At 36.8% G+C, this 18,197-nt stretch overlaps 1 protein-coding gene across 2 annotated transcripts in view; it reads right to left on the bottom strand.

Moving 5' to 3' along the window:
* Positions 1-7,117: 7,117 nt before the first annotated feature.
* UGT8 (UDP glycosyltransferase 8) overlaps positions 7,118-18,197 on the bottom strand; it is an 85,418-nt gene continuing 74,338 nt past the window's right edge. For both annotated transcript variants that reach the window (XM_025385461.1, XM_025385460.1), the window contains exons 5-6: positions 17,955-18,174; positions 7,118-9,405 (exon numbers count right to left, since the gene is read on the bottom strand). In XM_025385461.1, coding sequence (XP_025241246.1) covers positions 9,042-9,405; positions 17,955-18,174 — 584 coding nt within the window. In that variant the 3' untranslated portion in view covers positions 7,118-9,041. The remainder of the gene's footprint in view (positions 9,406-17,954; positions 18,175-18,197) is intronic.

Raw genomic sequence — 18,197 nt, 5'->3', positions numbered from 1 at the left:
GCATAGTGGTCACATCTGTTCATCATGTATACTCCTAGCAGAGCAAACTACCTGCAGTTCCCCAATGTGCCACACTCTTCCATAACTCAATGCCTTTGACCATAGGGTCATGCCTTCCAAAATTACCTCTATCTATTTGTTTACCTGGTGAGCTTCTATTTTTTCTTTTTGACTCAACTGAAACAATCCCCACGTGGAAACTTCTCTCACTCTCCTCTGTTTCAATAGTACATTGTCTGTACCCATATTACAAAATACATTCCTTTGCTTATTGAAACTGCTTACTTGCTGGTTTTGTCCCCTGGAGGTCAGAAACTATCACTTCTTCATCCCTGTATTTCCAGTATCACATACAGAGCCTGGCACTTTGGAAACAGAAAACAATGTTTGTTTGTGTTTTAATAAAGGCAGTACTTAGAGCAGTGAGATCAAGAGAATAGTAAGAATACTGACAAAGGAATAGTATTTGGTGGTGTTATAAATGAAGAAACATATGATTTTGTATAAATTAATAAATTTTACTAACTTACGAGTGTAAGAAATATCAGTATGTTCAGAATTTTTAGCAACATAAGTAGGCATCTTTTGATATAATATTAAGAAATATTAGACAGAAGGTAGCAAATGAATGTAAACAAGGGAAGTGTAAAGACTGTGATAAAAAGGCCATTAAAATGTAGCCAGATGGAAGTTTTTTATAACAGTTTTAGGAGAGAAAGAAGATGCAACGAATATATAAAAAAACTACACTACCAGCAAAGAAGAATATTCCATTATAGTGCTTATGTTAAGGAATGAGGCAAACAGAAAACGAAAACACTAGTTTATGATTAGATATAAAACATCATGAGAATACAGATCACAGAAGAAAAATTATTGAAGTAAATTATCAGATAATTCAAGTAGAATGAAGAAAAGAGGTAAACTGGATGTTGAAAGAAAGGAAAGGAACAACTGAAGTGGTAAAGGGATGTGCAATGAAAGTCAAGGTGGAAGCAAAGAATGATCTAGGAATGTTTGAGGACCAGAAAGAAGACCAGCCCCAGGAGGACAAAATGCTGTTCTTAAAGGTGTAGATGTTTGGGTTAACATTGAAAATTTGAGTTGAAATATAGCAAACTTTTTATTTTCATAGACCGTCAAGTCTTTTTCCATAGGCTGACAACAAAGCAAATGGATATCTAACTTACAATGAAATCCAGAGCCTTCTAGGAGCAGAGACACCAGAACAAGAACAACTGGAGCTATCTGATGCTGATAATAACAAGATGTGCTCCTACCTGTAACTAATAAGAGCATTTGGGCTGACTGGTAAGAGGATTCAAGGGCCGGAATATCAATAATGGTCAAGTGACAAGTAGTCTTGAACAGTGTTCTGTATTACAGCCCAAAATTAACAGGTAACCCACATTTTCAGTTATTAGTTTATAATTGAAATCTAAAACAAAAGTTTACAGAAAAACCTGAAAAGTAGCAATAAACATAGCATCTCAAGCCATACACAAGGAAAATTAGAGTTTAAAAAACTGACAGTCATTGCTTAATTGCACAAATAAATGGGTTATTTGCAGGCTATGGAAAGGCATATTATTTAGTCTCCTTTTGTACTTGATAATAAGATTTTAGGATGACACTCTTAATACTGTTAAACTTTTTTTTTTTTTTTTTTTTTTTGAGACAGAGTCTTGCTCTGTTGCCCAGGCTGGAGTGCAGTGGTGCGATCTCAGCTCACCGCAAACTCCACCTCCTAGGTACATGTCATTCTCCCACCTCAGCCTCCCAAGTAGCTGGGACTACAGGCACCTGCCACCACACCCAACTAATTTCTTTTTGTATTTTTTTTTAGTAGAGACGGGGTTTCACCATGTTAGCCAGGATGGTCTCGATCTCCTGACCTCACGTTCTGCCCACCTCGGCCTCCCAAAGTACTGGGATTACAGGCGTGAGCCACCGCGTCCAACCAATACTGTTAAACTTTAAAGCCTGAGTATTCTAAAGTGGTGATGTAAGGCTACTACTCATTTAACAGAAATAAGAAATTAAAGCAACAGAAATAAGAAATTAAAGCAACATAACTTGCATGAAATTTTAAGGAATCTAAAATACCTTTTTAAATTGTACTATTTCCCCCATCTGCTTCTTTTCTATTTAGTTTTCACAGAATTTTTTGTGTAATTTGAACAGATTTACTGTGTATATCTATGGGCAGTTTCTTAACCAGTGAGGAAGAGCAAACATACTAGACCTGGCATCTGAAAGCTGGTAGATGAACAGAACACACGACTATAAAATGCAATTCCATGTCACCTAACGCTAAATGTATTTATGATTGGAGAACAAAAAAAATTAGTTAAATTTCTGTCATTTACCTCTGATATAAGAAATGATAGCCAGCAGAGAGATGTTCTGCACCTTCTGTCTTGATATGCACAAACATGTGAGTTGATGCCACCTACATTCCCAGTGGTATGGCCACATTCTCAGGTAGGACACCCATTCATGTTGAAATTTGCATCACTAGAACATGTATGACATAATATGGTCCATATGCCTATAGATGCCTAGATATTGCCAAAGTCTTGCACTTGCCAAATTCCACTGACATCTTTGGGCCTTACATTCAAGACCTTTAAAGATCTTTGCTTGATTTGTGCTCCTTCCCACCTTATCTCTGATGAAATAATAATTTAAAAAAAAAGATGGATGACCATTCCAAAATATAGATTGCATAGTTGGGGGACCTACCTATCCAATTCAGATAAGCTTCTCCAGAATATCACTTAAATATACCAGGTGGAATAAAAATCCATTTTGAAAAGTATGAGAGGAATTCTGAGGTAGTTTTTGATCTGTAACCACTCACTGCTGCTTCCTTCCCAGGTTGTCCTTGCCTTTGCTATCCACACCTTTCTGCTCATTGTTATAGGAAAGACAATTACTGCTGCAATCCTAACTTAAGATACATTTTTTAATACCTGCCACCTATCTGTCTTGGGCTTTTCTCATGCTCCAGCGGACAGATGGCTGCAGTTCTAGCACATTTTAACACTGGGGATATGAGTGATGTCAAGTGAGATTTATAGAATCAGAGACAGCACTCTTTTCTGGTACAAAAGGATCCTGTTAGGAGCACCAAGAATGGATGTTTTAGACAGGCTTCCACAGGGGAAAGCCAACGTCTCTATTTGTACAAGGCAATTGTCTAAAAATTTTAGCTGACCAAGTTGGGGATAAGAAGAGTATATGTGGCTTGATAGTGATCATTGAGCTATGCCCCAAATGGTTCATTCAGTGCCACATCCAGAATGTTGTGCAGTGCCCTGAGAGAGTGCAAACTCATTCAGTGGTAGCCCTCCTCCCAATACCCATAAGAAGCACCATATGCACATCCATTGTTTTTGATCTTACATCCTAAAAGGCATTAATCTAGTACAGATAAAACTTTAAAAAAAAATGCTAGATATTTTCTTAGCTTACCTTTGTAAATTACAATGTTTGAGTTTATTGTATTTCCTCATTGTTAAAAAACAAAAGCATCTGGCTGGGCATGGTGGCTCACAGTTGTAATCCCAGCACTTTGGGAGGCTGAGGTGGGTAGATCACTGGAGGTGAGGAATTTGAGAAGAGCCTGGGCCTGGCCAACATGGTGAAACCCCATCTCTACTAAAAATACAAAAATTAGCTGGGGTGTGGTGGTGCACGTCTGTAGTCCCAGCTACTCATGAGGCTGAGGCAGGTAAATTGCTTGAACCTGCAGGGAGGAGGCTGCAGTGAGCCGAGATTGTGCCCTCCAGCCTGGGTAACAGAGTAAGACTCTGTCTCAAAAAAAAAAAAAAAAAAATCATTAGATACACATTAGATAGACAGGCACAATCTATGCACCATAAACCTGAAAAGGATAGGGCAGCTTGGAAAATACCTAAGGGTAATAGAAAACCCAAGAGAGGAAACTGAAAGCTTAGAAGCATGAAGATGGGAGAGAACAGGTAAGGAAGGTTGTGTCATGTCAATAGGATGAAATCTGGACCTGGAGTATGGCATATTCAAATTCAAAATTAATTGCGCTTTCTCAAATGGTGCAACTGGTGTATCCATTCTCTTGGATTCATAAAATTTATTCAGAGGTACCCAAAGTAAATTTCTTTCCTGCCTTCATCTTTTGAGATTGCAAATGAGAAGAAATGTTATATATACTATAATCTAAGTGTGGTTTAAATTTGTAAATCTCAAAATGTTTTCCATTTTAGAGTTAGAAGATGGAAGTACAAGAAAGAAGAATACATCAAAGCAGTGACTTGATTTTATTTTGTAACAATTTCTTCCTATTTATTCCTAATATTTTAGCAAGAAGTGTTACAGGGGTAGATCTGGCCAATCTAAAACTTGCTAGTCCTTTTGAATTTTATTTAGTTTTAAAAAGATAGTTTTTGTTTCTTAAAAGACTTCAAAAATTTCATAATACTGTCATTCTTTTAAAAAAATTGAGAGAGCATTTTAAATTTTTTAAAAATCAAATTTCTAAAGAATTGCGAGGATAGTGTAAACGCCACACACATAAATATATGTAAATGGTATTAATAATACATATTTTTGTTCAACCTAATATATGTCTTTAGCATTTGTTTTTTCTGATGACTCAAACTTAATTGTTCACATTGGTATTTTAGGTACTCTTGCCCTGCCTTCTTACTCATAAGTTGAACCTCTCATTATACGTGGAGGGCAGAATCAAGATTGGAAGCAGAATTGAGAATCTTTAATATATCATAGCGTTGGGCTTTTCTGGATGCCTCGTCTCTGCCAGTTCCTTTTATAGACAAAATAAGTTACCCAGAGATATACATCCTTGCTAATTTGAAGTTTAATGTTATGCAATTTATCGAATGCATTTACATTCAAAAGTTTTCATTTTCTGCTAAAAGTAAAGAATATTCATGGCCTTCAGCCAAAGTTCTACAAGGGTAACTAAAGCAAAATTAGCATGAACATATGAAATTCATCTTTTCAAACACATTAGATACTCTACTGCAGTGTTATGCTAAGTAAGAGTAATAGATCCCTCGATTAAAATATTACCTATTTGTATAACGAATCTCAACAAAACTTTTCTCTCTGCACTGCTTTTTAGTTATTTTTGACTTCAATGAAAATATCTTAATACTACGACTAAGCCTCGTGGCTTAGTAGATATTATCTTTTTAAAAATATAGGTATTGGCCGGGCGCAGTGGCTCACACATCTCATCCCAGCACTTCGGAAGGCCGAGGCGGATGGATTACTTGAGGCCAAGAGTTGGAGAAGAGCCTAGCCCACATGGCAAAACCCCGTCTCTACTAAAAATACGACAATTACCCGGGCATAGTAGTGCATGCCTGTAATCCCAGCTAGTCGGGAGACTGAGGCAGGAGAATTGCTTGAACCCGGGAGGCGGAGGTTGCAGTGAGCTGGGATTGCGACACTGCACTCCAGCCTGGGCTACTGAGGGAGGTTCTGTCTCCAAATACATTAAGTAAGTAAGTAACTATTAAATTGGCACAGTGGAACTGAAGTCACCTCTGCTGTCAGGAATATGGAATAATCACTGCACAATATAGGGTTACTGAAAAGTTAAAACTAATTGTAGATAGAAACTAACAGAAATAAAATACTTTTAATTCTATAAAATTCAGCAAGAACTTCAGGTTTTCCTGGTTAATAAATGAAAAACCTGAGATAATGTATTACCTGAGATTAATGTTGGATTCTATATTACTCTATTGAAAATAATCTGCTGGTTTTATTTATAATAAGGAAGATCACTAGTCTTGCAGGATACAATATAAATGAATTATCTCTTACATCATGTCTGCCTTACCCAAAAGTGAAGGTATGAGTCATGTAAGTATTGTGTGCCTTTGGTTTCCATATTTTAAAAGCTAGGCGTCTTGGTACCAATACACCTTTCCTGCCTTGCTAACCCCAACTCAGCAACCCAAACACCCAAGTGATCGGGGATTTTTAACACTCTGTAGGACTTGCAGAAAAACGGCAATATAAATACTTTAATTGTGTGGATATCTAAGACCCTTCTAATTAAATTTGTTGGAAAAATGTTTTTGCTGTCAAAAATATCAATAGTATCTTCACATAAAATGCATGTCTTCAAAAGCTGGCTAAAATGTTACCATCTCAGAAGCATGATAAGCAGCTCTTTAATGCACATTTTAGAGAAGTTTCAATAATAGAACTCCTATAATTCTCAAACCTCATCATATGAAATGTAAAATTTTTCTATTTCAGACGTTTTTGATTATATTGATTGCAAATAACCATTCTCTAATGTGATTTTATATTTATAAGCTGGTTGAATTACTTAGAAGCTAGAATGAAATATGAATTATACTATCAGTAAAACAGATTGCTGGATTATCCCTTGAGGTTTTTCTTCAACTTATTTTGGTTCTTTCATTTATAAACCTTTTATTTTTGAAGTGGAGTTGTTCAGTTTTAGCAGTATTTGGGACTGAGAGAGAAGCTGAGTTTTGAAGAGAATCTCTAGCTTCAATCATAAACTATTACTTTAACCCAAACATTAGCTCTTTTCAACCCTGGACACCCAAATCCTGCCCCTATGGTCTATGTGGAGGGATAACAGAAGTTGCTACTATAGAGGAAAAATGTCTTAATTCTCATTTGTGTTTGATATGATGATAACCAGCTATGGGAATATTTTAATAGTTGCAGAAACTCTTTCTAAATAATAAATGAATAAATACTTTCTTGAAAACTTTACTTTATTATACAATCTAGCCCAAGTGTGGAAAATTTAAAAATCACCCTATTTACCAAAACTATCTAACAATAATCTTGCTAGAAAAAATAAAAACCAACAATGATCAGTAAATACCTACACTAAACATTCTTACTTCTGGAACAGAATTTTAAGATCCATGTCCATGTCCTTGTAAGGTAAATCCCTCTGTTTAACAATTAAAAAAAAAAAGTCTCACATTTAATACATTGTTTGCACACTCATAAATACATACAAAAGCTGGGAGACCTGTCTTAGAAACATGTTTAAAATGAATATATATAATATTATGAAATCTGAATAAAAATTTTATTCCAACAACACTTCTCTATTTTAAATCATGTTTATTATTTAAGTTTTTATCACAGTGGAGATTAACTTATGCTTAATCATCCAATCAGTGCCTATTGTCAACTTAATCCAATTCCAAAAAAGTAAAATCAACTCATTCATACACTCTAAGTCCTCTTACTGTCCCACCATTCATTGCCTGTGTCTTTTTTCCCTTTTAACGGCAACATCGTAATAAGATTGTGAAAAGGTATAACTAATCGGTTTCTATGTATGTGTAATACCATTTCTTCAAGTATTCAGAGAGCAGTACATTTGTCTGCATTGTGCATTAGAAAACTACTTGTGACATTATTTCTAAGTGCAGGAGAGCAGCTCCTGGTGGGAGAGTAATGAAGTTGTTTGTCATAGTGTATGCCAAGGATTTACAGCACTGTAGAATTTTCACAACTCTTCCATGTTAGTGAGTAACATTAGGTAAATGTTGTATTTGCCTACTCTCAGCTATCGGATGTGGGATTTCAAACTACAAACAAATAAAGCATACACTCAACCAACAAGGGTAGTGCAAGTGCTAAGTAAACAGAATGACATGAAAGAAATTCATAGTTGCCAACTAGTGAATGCTTCAGCAGGGAGGCCCTGATTTTATGATGTCTGTGACTTGCATCCCTGTTCTCAAATGAATACTGTCACTGCTCCATGTCAGCCACAATGATCGGAAAAGGCTGCTGAGGTGAGGGCTGAGGGAATGAGGAGGATGATAGGAATTCATTTTCACAAAAAAGTGGTTCAATTTATCTGTCACATCTGTATATAGTGTAAAGTCTGATTTGTTAACAAGATCTCAGACGTCTCCAGACAAAGCAGGTACCAATATGGAAAACTGCAAATGTTTCATTTAAAGGAATTAAATGTTGGCACCTATGTAATATAGCTTGTGTGGCCTGGACAATAAAAGGGATCAGAAGATGGTTTTTTAAAAGTAAAACTTTGGAAATGTAACACCTGAACATTCAAAAGTTACATTATAGAAAAGCCATCAAACAGTTACATAAACATTCAACAATACAGTGGTGCTGTTTAAAAATGCCCTGGAAGCAATAATCTTCAGTACTTTGAATAAAGTCAGAATTTCATTGCTTTGTCTTAATTATGCATTTAACATATTGTTACTCATTAAAATTAAATAGAAAAAAACTATAAAATTCTTCCAGAGGAAAATTATTGGTAGTGGGAAAACAAAAGTAAAATGTGAAAACCAATGTATACATTTACTTAATTACATGTTTTTCCCCCAGAAGTGGACATACTCTATCAGAAAATAAAAACAAGGAAAACAACAACAACAACAAAAATAAAACAAAAATTACAAAAAAACTGTGCCATTTCCTTTTTTTTTTTCTTCCTCTGCATCCAGTTTTGGGGGAAAGTGTTCTTTCATAGTGGTGTTCTGAGTTCACACATATTAAATGGTAGAAAAGAAACATCTGGATCCTGACTATCCTTTTACTTTTTTCTTGAGTGTGTTGTACCCTCAACAAATGTAACAAGCAGCCAGTAAAAATTCTCTTAATTAGGAGACACACACACACAGACACACACACACACACACACACACACAACCTTATTAAGAAAAATGCAACCATTCCTGATCCAGGACACACACATATGAAGATTTAAAACTAAGATCTGACACAGTCACTTAATTGATTTAAATAATTAAGGCTTCTAAAAGGTTCAGTGCCAAAACTCTCTACATCAGTATTTGAATAAAATACATTTTTGCATTTTAGGTTTGTGCTTTTTACAGCCATCTTAATTCCACAGAATTTCATTAGTAGATCTCATAAGGGCATGTTAGAATTGTTTACTGTTTTACTTTTAGTAGCTGTTAGATTAAATAGCAATAAAAATTCAATGAGTGAACCAATTTATTTCTATCACCTGGGCTGTTGGCTCATTTCACTTTCTTTTCATGTTTAATATGGCCATTTCTTTTGTACTTGCCATTGAGGATTCCATTGTGGTAATGTCCATTAACTGTGCTATGCTTATTTCTAGACCACAGACTTTTGATTTTTCTGTAGATAAATTTTGTCACCCAAGACAAGAGAAAGTAAAACAAGGCAGCACCAAGCAAAAGCACAAAGGCAATATCCAGTAAAAAATACTGACAAAAAGAGATTTGATGGACAGCGGCACGTAGGTGATGGGCTCCATTGTGACGAATAATATAATCTATCCAATAGATAGTTCGATTGACAGGGTGACCAGGTTGATCCTTGTGAATTTCCGAAAGCTTCTGGGCCCTCTGACGGTAGCTATGGAGAGGAGAACACAGAATGAAGAGGTTAATAATAAAGTTCTATATTTATGCATATCTTCACATAAAAGGGGGAAATAATAAAAACTATACTACTATTCTTTAGTAAGTACTTTGCATGTACAAACACTGTGTTAAGTGCTTTAAGCACATTATCTTATGTTAAACCAATAAAATATATTTTAAATTGGTGAGAAAAGTGAAAATCAGAGAGACTGAGTAACTTGATTATGTTACAAAGCAAGCACTGTGTTAAGTGCTTTAAGCACATTATCTTATGTTAACCCAATCAAATATATTTTAAATTGGTGAGAAAAGTGAAAATCAGAGACACTAAGCAACTTGATTATGTTACAAAGTTGAGACCCAGAATTTCTTGCCTCCAAACCCTTTGCTGTTTCCACACAACATTACATGTAGTTCTTCTCTCTACATACTTTTAAATAATATAAATCAACAAGTCTCAACCAAGATGGAAACTAAATTTATTAGATTCTGAAAGAAAGATGGAGAAAAAGATACAGAACTTCATTCTACCACTTTTTTAAACAATAATATTTAATTTTGTCTTAATTTAAAATAACATTAAATATGGGGTGATGATACATTATTAAAGAGATAATAAAGAGTTGAGAAACACCATGAAGTCAGATTTGATGTTATATGCAGTATTCATATACAGGTAATGTATGCATGTATATATATATAAAGAAGACACCCTCTTAAATGATTGAAAGACCAAGGAAAATGGGGAATCACAAAGTAGTAAAATATAAGCATTTTATTTTAATCTAAAATCATGTGACTGCATATTTGTGTGCCAGTCTTTGACAAACAGCTAAAGCCCTCTTGCATGAATTCATGACTGAAGTTTGTATTGTTTAGACATAAGAAATAATTTCCACCTCCAGAGATACAAAATCTATCATGGAGGATACAGCACTACTGAGTTGTGCATTATAGAGGAACAAAAGATTGGACACATGTGAAGACTTGATAAAGCCAAGAGAAGAGTGTAAACTAAATCATAAAAGTGGGGGAGTAAGAATACACCCAGAACAAATTCATTTGGAAAAAGTATGAAGTTAAGTTAGAAATTAGATTGGAAGAAGATGAGTCTTCCCCATGGGTGTTCTGAATGACAAGATATAATAGCTTCTTTCTTAGAACCAAGGAGCCATTAGATCAGGGAGACTGGCTGTTAAAGCAGAGGGAAGATATTCGTGATGGAGAGTCCATTAAAAAGACCTCAAAAATGGCCAATGAGAGACTGACTAAATAAATGGTGGTGGAATTAGACAGATAAAGGGAAATGGTGTAGTAGAAGAGTTTGCAGGAGTTAATAAGAGTGTGGATTAAATGTGAAGGGAAAGAGAGAGATCATATGTAACTGCAATGTTTCCAGCTTGAATGACTCACATGGCAGAGTTAATTAACAGAACACAGTAACACAGAACACAGGACATGCTGCTGTAAATGATTACAGTTTGGGCTATAATGAAAGGAAAGGCCGAGAGAGCCACTAGAAATGTGAGGATGGAGCTATGAGATTACAAAGCCTAATGAAAAATCTACTCAGATATTTGAGTTGATTTGATGAGCCTTTATTTTTTATGATTTCACTCTAGACCTAAACATTAAGTTTTAACAATTATGCAAACAAATTTGAGAGGCAGTGAACAGAATGTTGTTAGGAGTGAAAGAAAAAGCAAATTAACGTTATTACATAAGAATATGTAATTAACAGGCACCTTTTCTCTCTCATCAATGCCTCAGAAGAAAATTATGACCAGATAATAAATCTAGTTGTATTAAAAAGTATAAAAACCTCACCAAATATTAAAAGCCTATCCTCACGTGCTTTGTAATTTATCATAATTTCTAACTGATGGCAAAAGGGAAACTAGAAAGTTTCTACTACTCCATTTTATGAGAAAATGCTTATAGGGCAAAGGAGTATCTTTAAAATACAAAAATGAAACGTGACATCTTAGAAAATAAAATCCAACCTTCTATTTTAACAAAGATGGAAAAGGAGGATAAAAACAATCTTAAGTCTTCAGGTACCTTAATGTCACTGTGTATATAACCCTTTCTCTAGTGATGATTAAACAGATTAAACAGATGCTTTAATGGGAAATCTGATTTCTTGCACTCTTGAATAAATTATTAACTCATATGGAACTCCAATATGTTTACTTCGTCCTAGGTCACTAATTACCAGAAAAGCTCTTGACATCTGACTCAGCTTATCTGAACAGGGACTTTCATCAGTCAGACTCTTAGTCCCACCTAGGAGTAGATTCATAAGGCTGGATTGCTTACTAACCGATTTCATTTTGTATGACTATTCTGTTTAGAGGAGGTCCATAGATCAACTGGAAAGGAATATTGGAGAATTCACAGATAAATTTTTGAGGGACAGGTATTTTCCATGCTGAAACTGGCCTCAAATTTAGTGTAGTGGCATTGTCCTATGAACACAGTTTATTTTACAACTCAAAATTCCTTCCAGTAAGTATATGAATATTGCAAAAAAAAAAAATGGTGTGATTAAAATGGTCACTCCAGACAGCTCTATGTTATTCCAAGGGATCTCTTAGATAAAGCCCCTTTTAATAAAACAATTACCTTGTAAGGGGCTCACATGTACATTAAATTTTACAAAAGTATAAATATTTTCTATTAAAAGTTGACCACAGGTTGGATATGTGCTAAGTTAATAATCATCAACTCTCCATCTTACTCTCTAATTTATTTTGTAATAATAAAAGCTTCAGATTCAAAATAATCCTCTCAAACAAATGAACAAAAAAGCAATAGGCTTTTATTAAATGAATCCAAAGCATTAGGAAGCAGAGATGTAAGATGTGTAATTTTACTTAAGTTGTGAATTTTTTAAAAAGGAATACTTTTTGGGGTTTTTGTTGTTGTCGTTATTTCTTCTAAAAAAAAGAAAATGGAATACGTGTGCAGAATGTGCAGGTTTTTTACATAGGTATACATGTGCCATGGTGGTTTGCCGCACCTACTGACCCATCCACTAAGTTCCCTCCCCTCACCCTCCACCCTCAACAGGTCCTGGTGTGTGTTCTTCCCCCTCTCTGTGTCCATATGTTTTCATTGTTCAACTCCCACTTACAAGTGAGAACATACGGTATTTGGTTTTCTGTTCCTGTGTTATGTGCTGAGGATGACTTCCAGCTTCATCCATGTCCCTGGAAAGGACATTACCTCTTTCCTTTTTAATGCTGTATAGTATTCCATGGTGTATATGTACCACATTTTCTTTATCCAGTCTATCACTGATGGGCATTTGGGTTGGTTCTATGTCTTTGCTATTATAATTGGACTGCAATAAACATATGTGTGCTTGTGTCTTTATAGCTGAATGATTTATATTCCTTTGAGTATATACCCAGTACTGGGATTGCTGGGTCAAATGGTATTTCTGGTTCTAGATCCCTGAGGAATTGTCATACTGTCTCCCACAATGGTTAAACTAATTTACATTCCCACCAACAGTGTAAAGCGTTCCTATTTCTCCGCAGTCTCACCAGCACCTATTGTTTCCTGACTTTTTAATAATCGCCATTCCGACTGGGCGTGAGATGGTATCTCACTGTGGTTTTGATTTGCATTTCTCTGATGATCAGTGATGTTGAGCTTTTTTACACGTTTTTTGGCCACAAAAGTGTCTTCTTTTGAGAAGCCTCTGTTCATATCCTTTGCCCATTTTTTGATGGGGTTGTCTTCGTCTTGTAAATATGTTTAAGTTCCTTGTAAATTCTGGATATTAGACCTTTGTCAGATGGGTAGATTGCAAAAATTTTCTTCCATTCTGTAGGTTGCTTGTTCACCCTGATGACAGTTTCTTTTGCTGTACAGAAGCTTTAGTTTAATGAAATTCCATTTGTCAATTTGGGCTTTTGTTGCCATTGCTTTTGGTGTTTTAGTCATGAAGTCTTTGCCCATGCCTATGTCCTGAATGGTATTGCTTAAGTTGTCTTCTAGGGTTTTTATGGTTTTGGGTTTTACATTTAAGTCTTTAATCCATCTTGAGTTAATTTTTGTATAAGATGTAAGGAAGGGGTCCAGTTTCAGTTTTCTGCATATGGCTAGCCAGTTTTCTCAGCACCATTTACTGAATAGGAGATGCTTTCCCCATTGCTTGTTTTTGGCAAGTTTGTAGATTAGATGGTTGTAGATGTGTGGTGTAGTTTTTGAGGTCTCTGTTCTGCTCCATTGGTCTATATATCTGTTTCGGTACCAGTGCCATGCTATTTTAGTTACTGCAACCTTGTAGTATAGTTTGAAGTCAGGTAGCGTAATGCCTCCAGCTTTGTTTTTTTTGTTTTGTTTTGTTTTGGCTTGGGTTTTTTTTTGGTTGTTTTTGCTTAGGATTTTCTTGACTATATGGGGTCTTCTTTGATTCCATATGAAATTTAAATAGCTTTTTCTAATTCTGTAAATAATGTAAATGGTAGTTTGATGGGAATAGCATTGAATCTATAAATTACTTTGGGCAGTATAGCCATTTTCACAGTATTCATTTTTCCTATTCATGAAGATGGATTATTTTCAATCTGTTTGTGTCCTCGTTTATTTCCTTGAGCAGTGATTTGTAGTTCTCTTTGAAGAGGTCTTTCACATTCCTGGATAGCTGTATTCCTAGGTATTTTATTCTATTTGTAGTGATTGCTGAATGGGAGTTCATTCATGATTTGGCTCTCTGTTTGCCTATTGTTGGTGTAAAGGAATGCTTGTGATTTTTGCACAGGGATTTTGTATTCTAAGACTTTGCTGAAGTTCCTTTCAGTTCAATAAATTTGGGGGCTGAGACGATGGGGTTTTCTAAATATAAAATCATGTCATCTGCAAACAGAGACAATTTGACTTCCTCTCTTCCTATTTGAATCCTCCCTATTTCTTTCTCTTGCTTGATTGCCTTGGCCAGAATTTCCAAAACTATGTTGAATAGGAGTGGTGACAGAGGGCATCTTTGTCTTGTGCTGGTTTCCAAAGGGAATGCTTCCAGCTTTTGCCCATTCAGTATGATATTGGCTGTAGATCTGTCATAAATACCTCTTATTATTTTGAGATAAGTTCCATCAATACCTAGTTTATTAAGAGTTTTTTACATGAAGGGGTACTGAATTTTATCAAAGGCTTTTCTGTGTCTATTGAGATATTCATGTGGTTTTTTGTCTTTGGTTCTGGTTATGTGATAGATTACCTTTATAGATTTATATATGTTGAACCAGCCTTGCATCCCAGGGATAAAGCCAACTTGATCATAGTGGATAAGCTTTTTTTTTGAAGACGGAGTCTTGCTCTGTCGTCCAGGCTGGAGTGCAGTGGTGTAATCTCAGCTCACCGCAAGCTCTGCCTCCCAGGTTCACGCCATTCTCCTGCCTCAGCCTCCTGAGTAGCTGGGACTACAGGTGCCCACCACCACACCCAGTTAATTTTTTGTATTTTTAGTAGAGACGGGGGTTTCACCATGTTAGCCAGGATGGTCTTGATCTCCTGACCTCATGATCTGCCCGCCTCGTGCTGTTGGATTCAGTTTGCCAGGATTTTATTGAAGATTTTCACATTGATGTTCATCAGAGATATTGGCCTGAAGTTTTCTTTTTGTTGTTGTTGTTGTTGTGTCTTTCCAGTTTTGGGATCAGGATAATGCTGGCTTCATAAAAGGAATCTTCTTTTACAGTATTAGTTACTTGGTTTAAACTAGAATATCTCGGACACAATATTAGTGAGGCAAACTAATATTTTCAATAATTATCACCTGTTAAATGTGGAATATTATCACATTTGAAACAAAGACAGACAAATGACTTCAGTTTATATAATGACTTTTAGCAAAGGACATGCTACAGAAATCACTGGCATTTTTACATTGACTAAGACATCTTTCTATGTACAAAATCCTTTCGGTTAAATATTTAAGGTTTTCAAGTTACGTAAGATTAACGCATTATCTGATATGCATACTTTTGGGAATGATATAAATTTATTCATGGCATAGAATAATGCTTAAATCAAGCACTTACATCTCTCCAATATTCTATAGCTGGAACTGCCATGTGACCTAGGATCGTAACCTGTTCTTGCTCTGATTCAGCTTGGTTCATGCCTCACAAAACACAGCTGGACTAACTACCTGTGAAAAACCTAGATTTTTGCTCTTTCCTTTTTAACCGACCCAATCTCAGCAGTTCTGCAACTGTTTCCCCATAATTCTACTTAGTGCTGTATTTTACAAACTTTCCTGAAAGGCTACATGTATACACACACACACATACGTACACACATACATATGATACATATGTGATGTATATGTGTGTGCATATATATATACACATGAAAGAATATCATGTTTTGAAAAGCACGCCTTTAAAGAAAAACTATAGATAACAGAAGAAGGGATCTACTTAGGCAACCCTAGTTATGGAACACACTGCTTCCAACGGCAGAGCTGTATCCGGCACTGGATCCTTTCAGAGTCCAGAGTATGAAGGTCACCTCTGAGCTCACATAAAGGCAGTATAATGAACTTCAGTTGAATTTGGCATTTTATATGCAAGCATAATCCTTTTACATGAAATAATTTTTCTTATTATTGGTTGTTCCTTAGAATGTGGCAGTGTTTCTCAAGCCAATCTTAAGCCATATCCCCTGGGCATAAAAAGAAAAAGCTTATACTCTTCTAATCTTTAATCTTTAATGCTATTGGAAATGCAAGATAAATTAAACATCATGTCTACAAATGAAGAAAACTGCTACTTTGTTTTAAAACTACACAGGCCAATTCTTCACCCTTTGAGACTCATTTGTGAACTAACTTAACTCAGGACCTATCAAGAATTTAAAAGCAAACATAAAGATTCTGCTTCATCATTCACCTGTGTAAATAAATCTCCGCATTTCTTTAATACTCAGTGCTAGGGAAACCCAGCAACACCAGGCTTACCATGCAGTACAAAGAGCACTGTCTTGGTAATCAGACAGTCCTGGCTTCTAATTTCGACTATGATTGCTGTTGTAAGCCAAATTACTTAAGTTCTCTGAATATCAAGTGCCTTGCCTATATAATGTGGATAATAAAAACTGTGATACATAGCTGTTATAAATATGAAAATGAAATAAGCACATAACATTTGACACAATGTAGATATCCAAAGATTGTTCACATTGCAGTTTCTCCCTCAGTTTGGAAGATCCTGGTAGAATATTATCTGGTGTCAACATGGCTGGTCAAATGACTGCTGTTTTTATTTTCTAAATTATAGAAAACATGCATAAAGCATTATCACAGGAATCTAAAGGATATTTCCATAACTTCATAATTTATTGACAATCTATTGAAAATAATTGGCTACTGACAATATACTGTGGTGTGTATATTCATCAGCTTTAATGTTAATTGAAACTGTGTCCGGAATTGGTGGGTTCTTGGTCTCGCTGACTTCAAGAAAGAAGCCATGGACCCTCGCTGTGAGTGTTACAGTTCTTAAACATGGTGTGTCCGAAGTTTGTTCCTTTGGATGTTCAGATGTGTCCAGAGTTTCTTCCTTCTGGTGGATTTGTGGTCTCGCTGACTTCAGGAGTAAGCTGCAGACCTTCTCGGTGTTACAGCTCTTTAAAGGCAGCACCTCTGGAGTTGTTCATTCCTTCCGGTGGGTTCGTGGTCTCCCTGGCCTCAGGAGTGAAGCTGCAGACCTTTGCGGCGAGTGTTACAGTTCACAAAGGTGGCGCGTCCGGAGTTGTTCGTTCCTCTCGTCCAGAGCTGTTCGTCCCTCCCTGTGTGTTCGTGGTCTCGCTGGTTTCAGGGGCGAAGCTGCAAACCTTCCCGGTGAGTGTTACAGCTCATAAAGGTGGCGCGGACCCAAAGAGTGAGCAGCAGCAAGATTTAGTGTGAAGAGCTAAAGAACAGACCTTACACACACAGCAAAGGGACCCAAGCGGGTTGCCGCAGTTGGCTTGGGCAGCCTGCTTTTATTCCCTTATCTGATTCCGCCCACATCCTGTTGATTGGTCGACTTTACAGAGAGCTGATTGGTCCGTTTCAACAGGGGGCTGATTGATGCGTTTAAAAACCTTTAGCTAGACAAAGAGTCCTGACTGGTGCGTTTATAATCCTTTGGCTAGACAGGAAAGTTCTCCTAAGTCCCCACCTGACCCAGAAGCCCAGACGGCTTGACTTCTCACTGGCACTCGCTGCGGGACATTGCGGGTACTCCGGCAGCCCAGAGGGAGCTCATCTCCGGATCAAGCCCAGCAGGCCTGGCTGCGGAGCCTGGGGCCAGCCCCGGGAGCGCCCTGTGCAGCCCGGGCTCCCGCCCGCACCTCTCCCTCAGCACCTCCCCGCGAGCAGAGGGAGTCCGCTCCTGCCTTGGCCAGCCCCAGAGAGGGGCCTCCACAGCACAGCAGAGGGCTTAAGGGCTCCTAGAGTGCTTCAGCCAGAGCAGACACCGAGGCCCAAGAAGTGCCCAGAGCGAGTGAGGGCTGCTAGCACGTTGTCACCTCTCAAAACCTTACCTGGGATTATTGATAACCTTCACCAGTGCTTCATACAGCTCTTTCTCAGTAACTGTCTTCCATTCTAGTAATATTCCCATTCCTTTTGCCTGTACTCTAGTCATAGTATCATAATGGTCTCCAAAGAGTGGAATTCCCACTACAGGCACACCATGATACATAGTTTCAAAAATACTGTTCAAGCCACCATGGCTCAGGAAGGCTTTAATCTTTGAATGCCCTGAAGAAAGATGAAAAAGAAAA

This window comes from Theropithecus gelada, chromosome 5 (genome assembly GCF_003255815.1).
Source record: "Theropithecus gelada isolate Dixy chromosome 5, Tgel_1.0, whole genome shotgun sequence".
Lineage (NCBI taxonomy): Eukaryota > Metazoa > Chordata > Mammalia > Primates > Cercopithecidae > Theropithecus > Theropithecus gelada.
The sequence above is the reverse complement of the archived record's forward strand: the minus strand, read 5'-3'. Positions and strand labels throughout refer to the sequence as shown.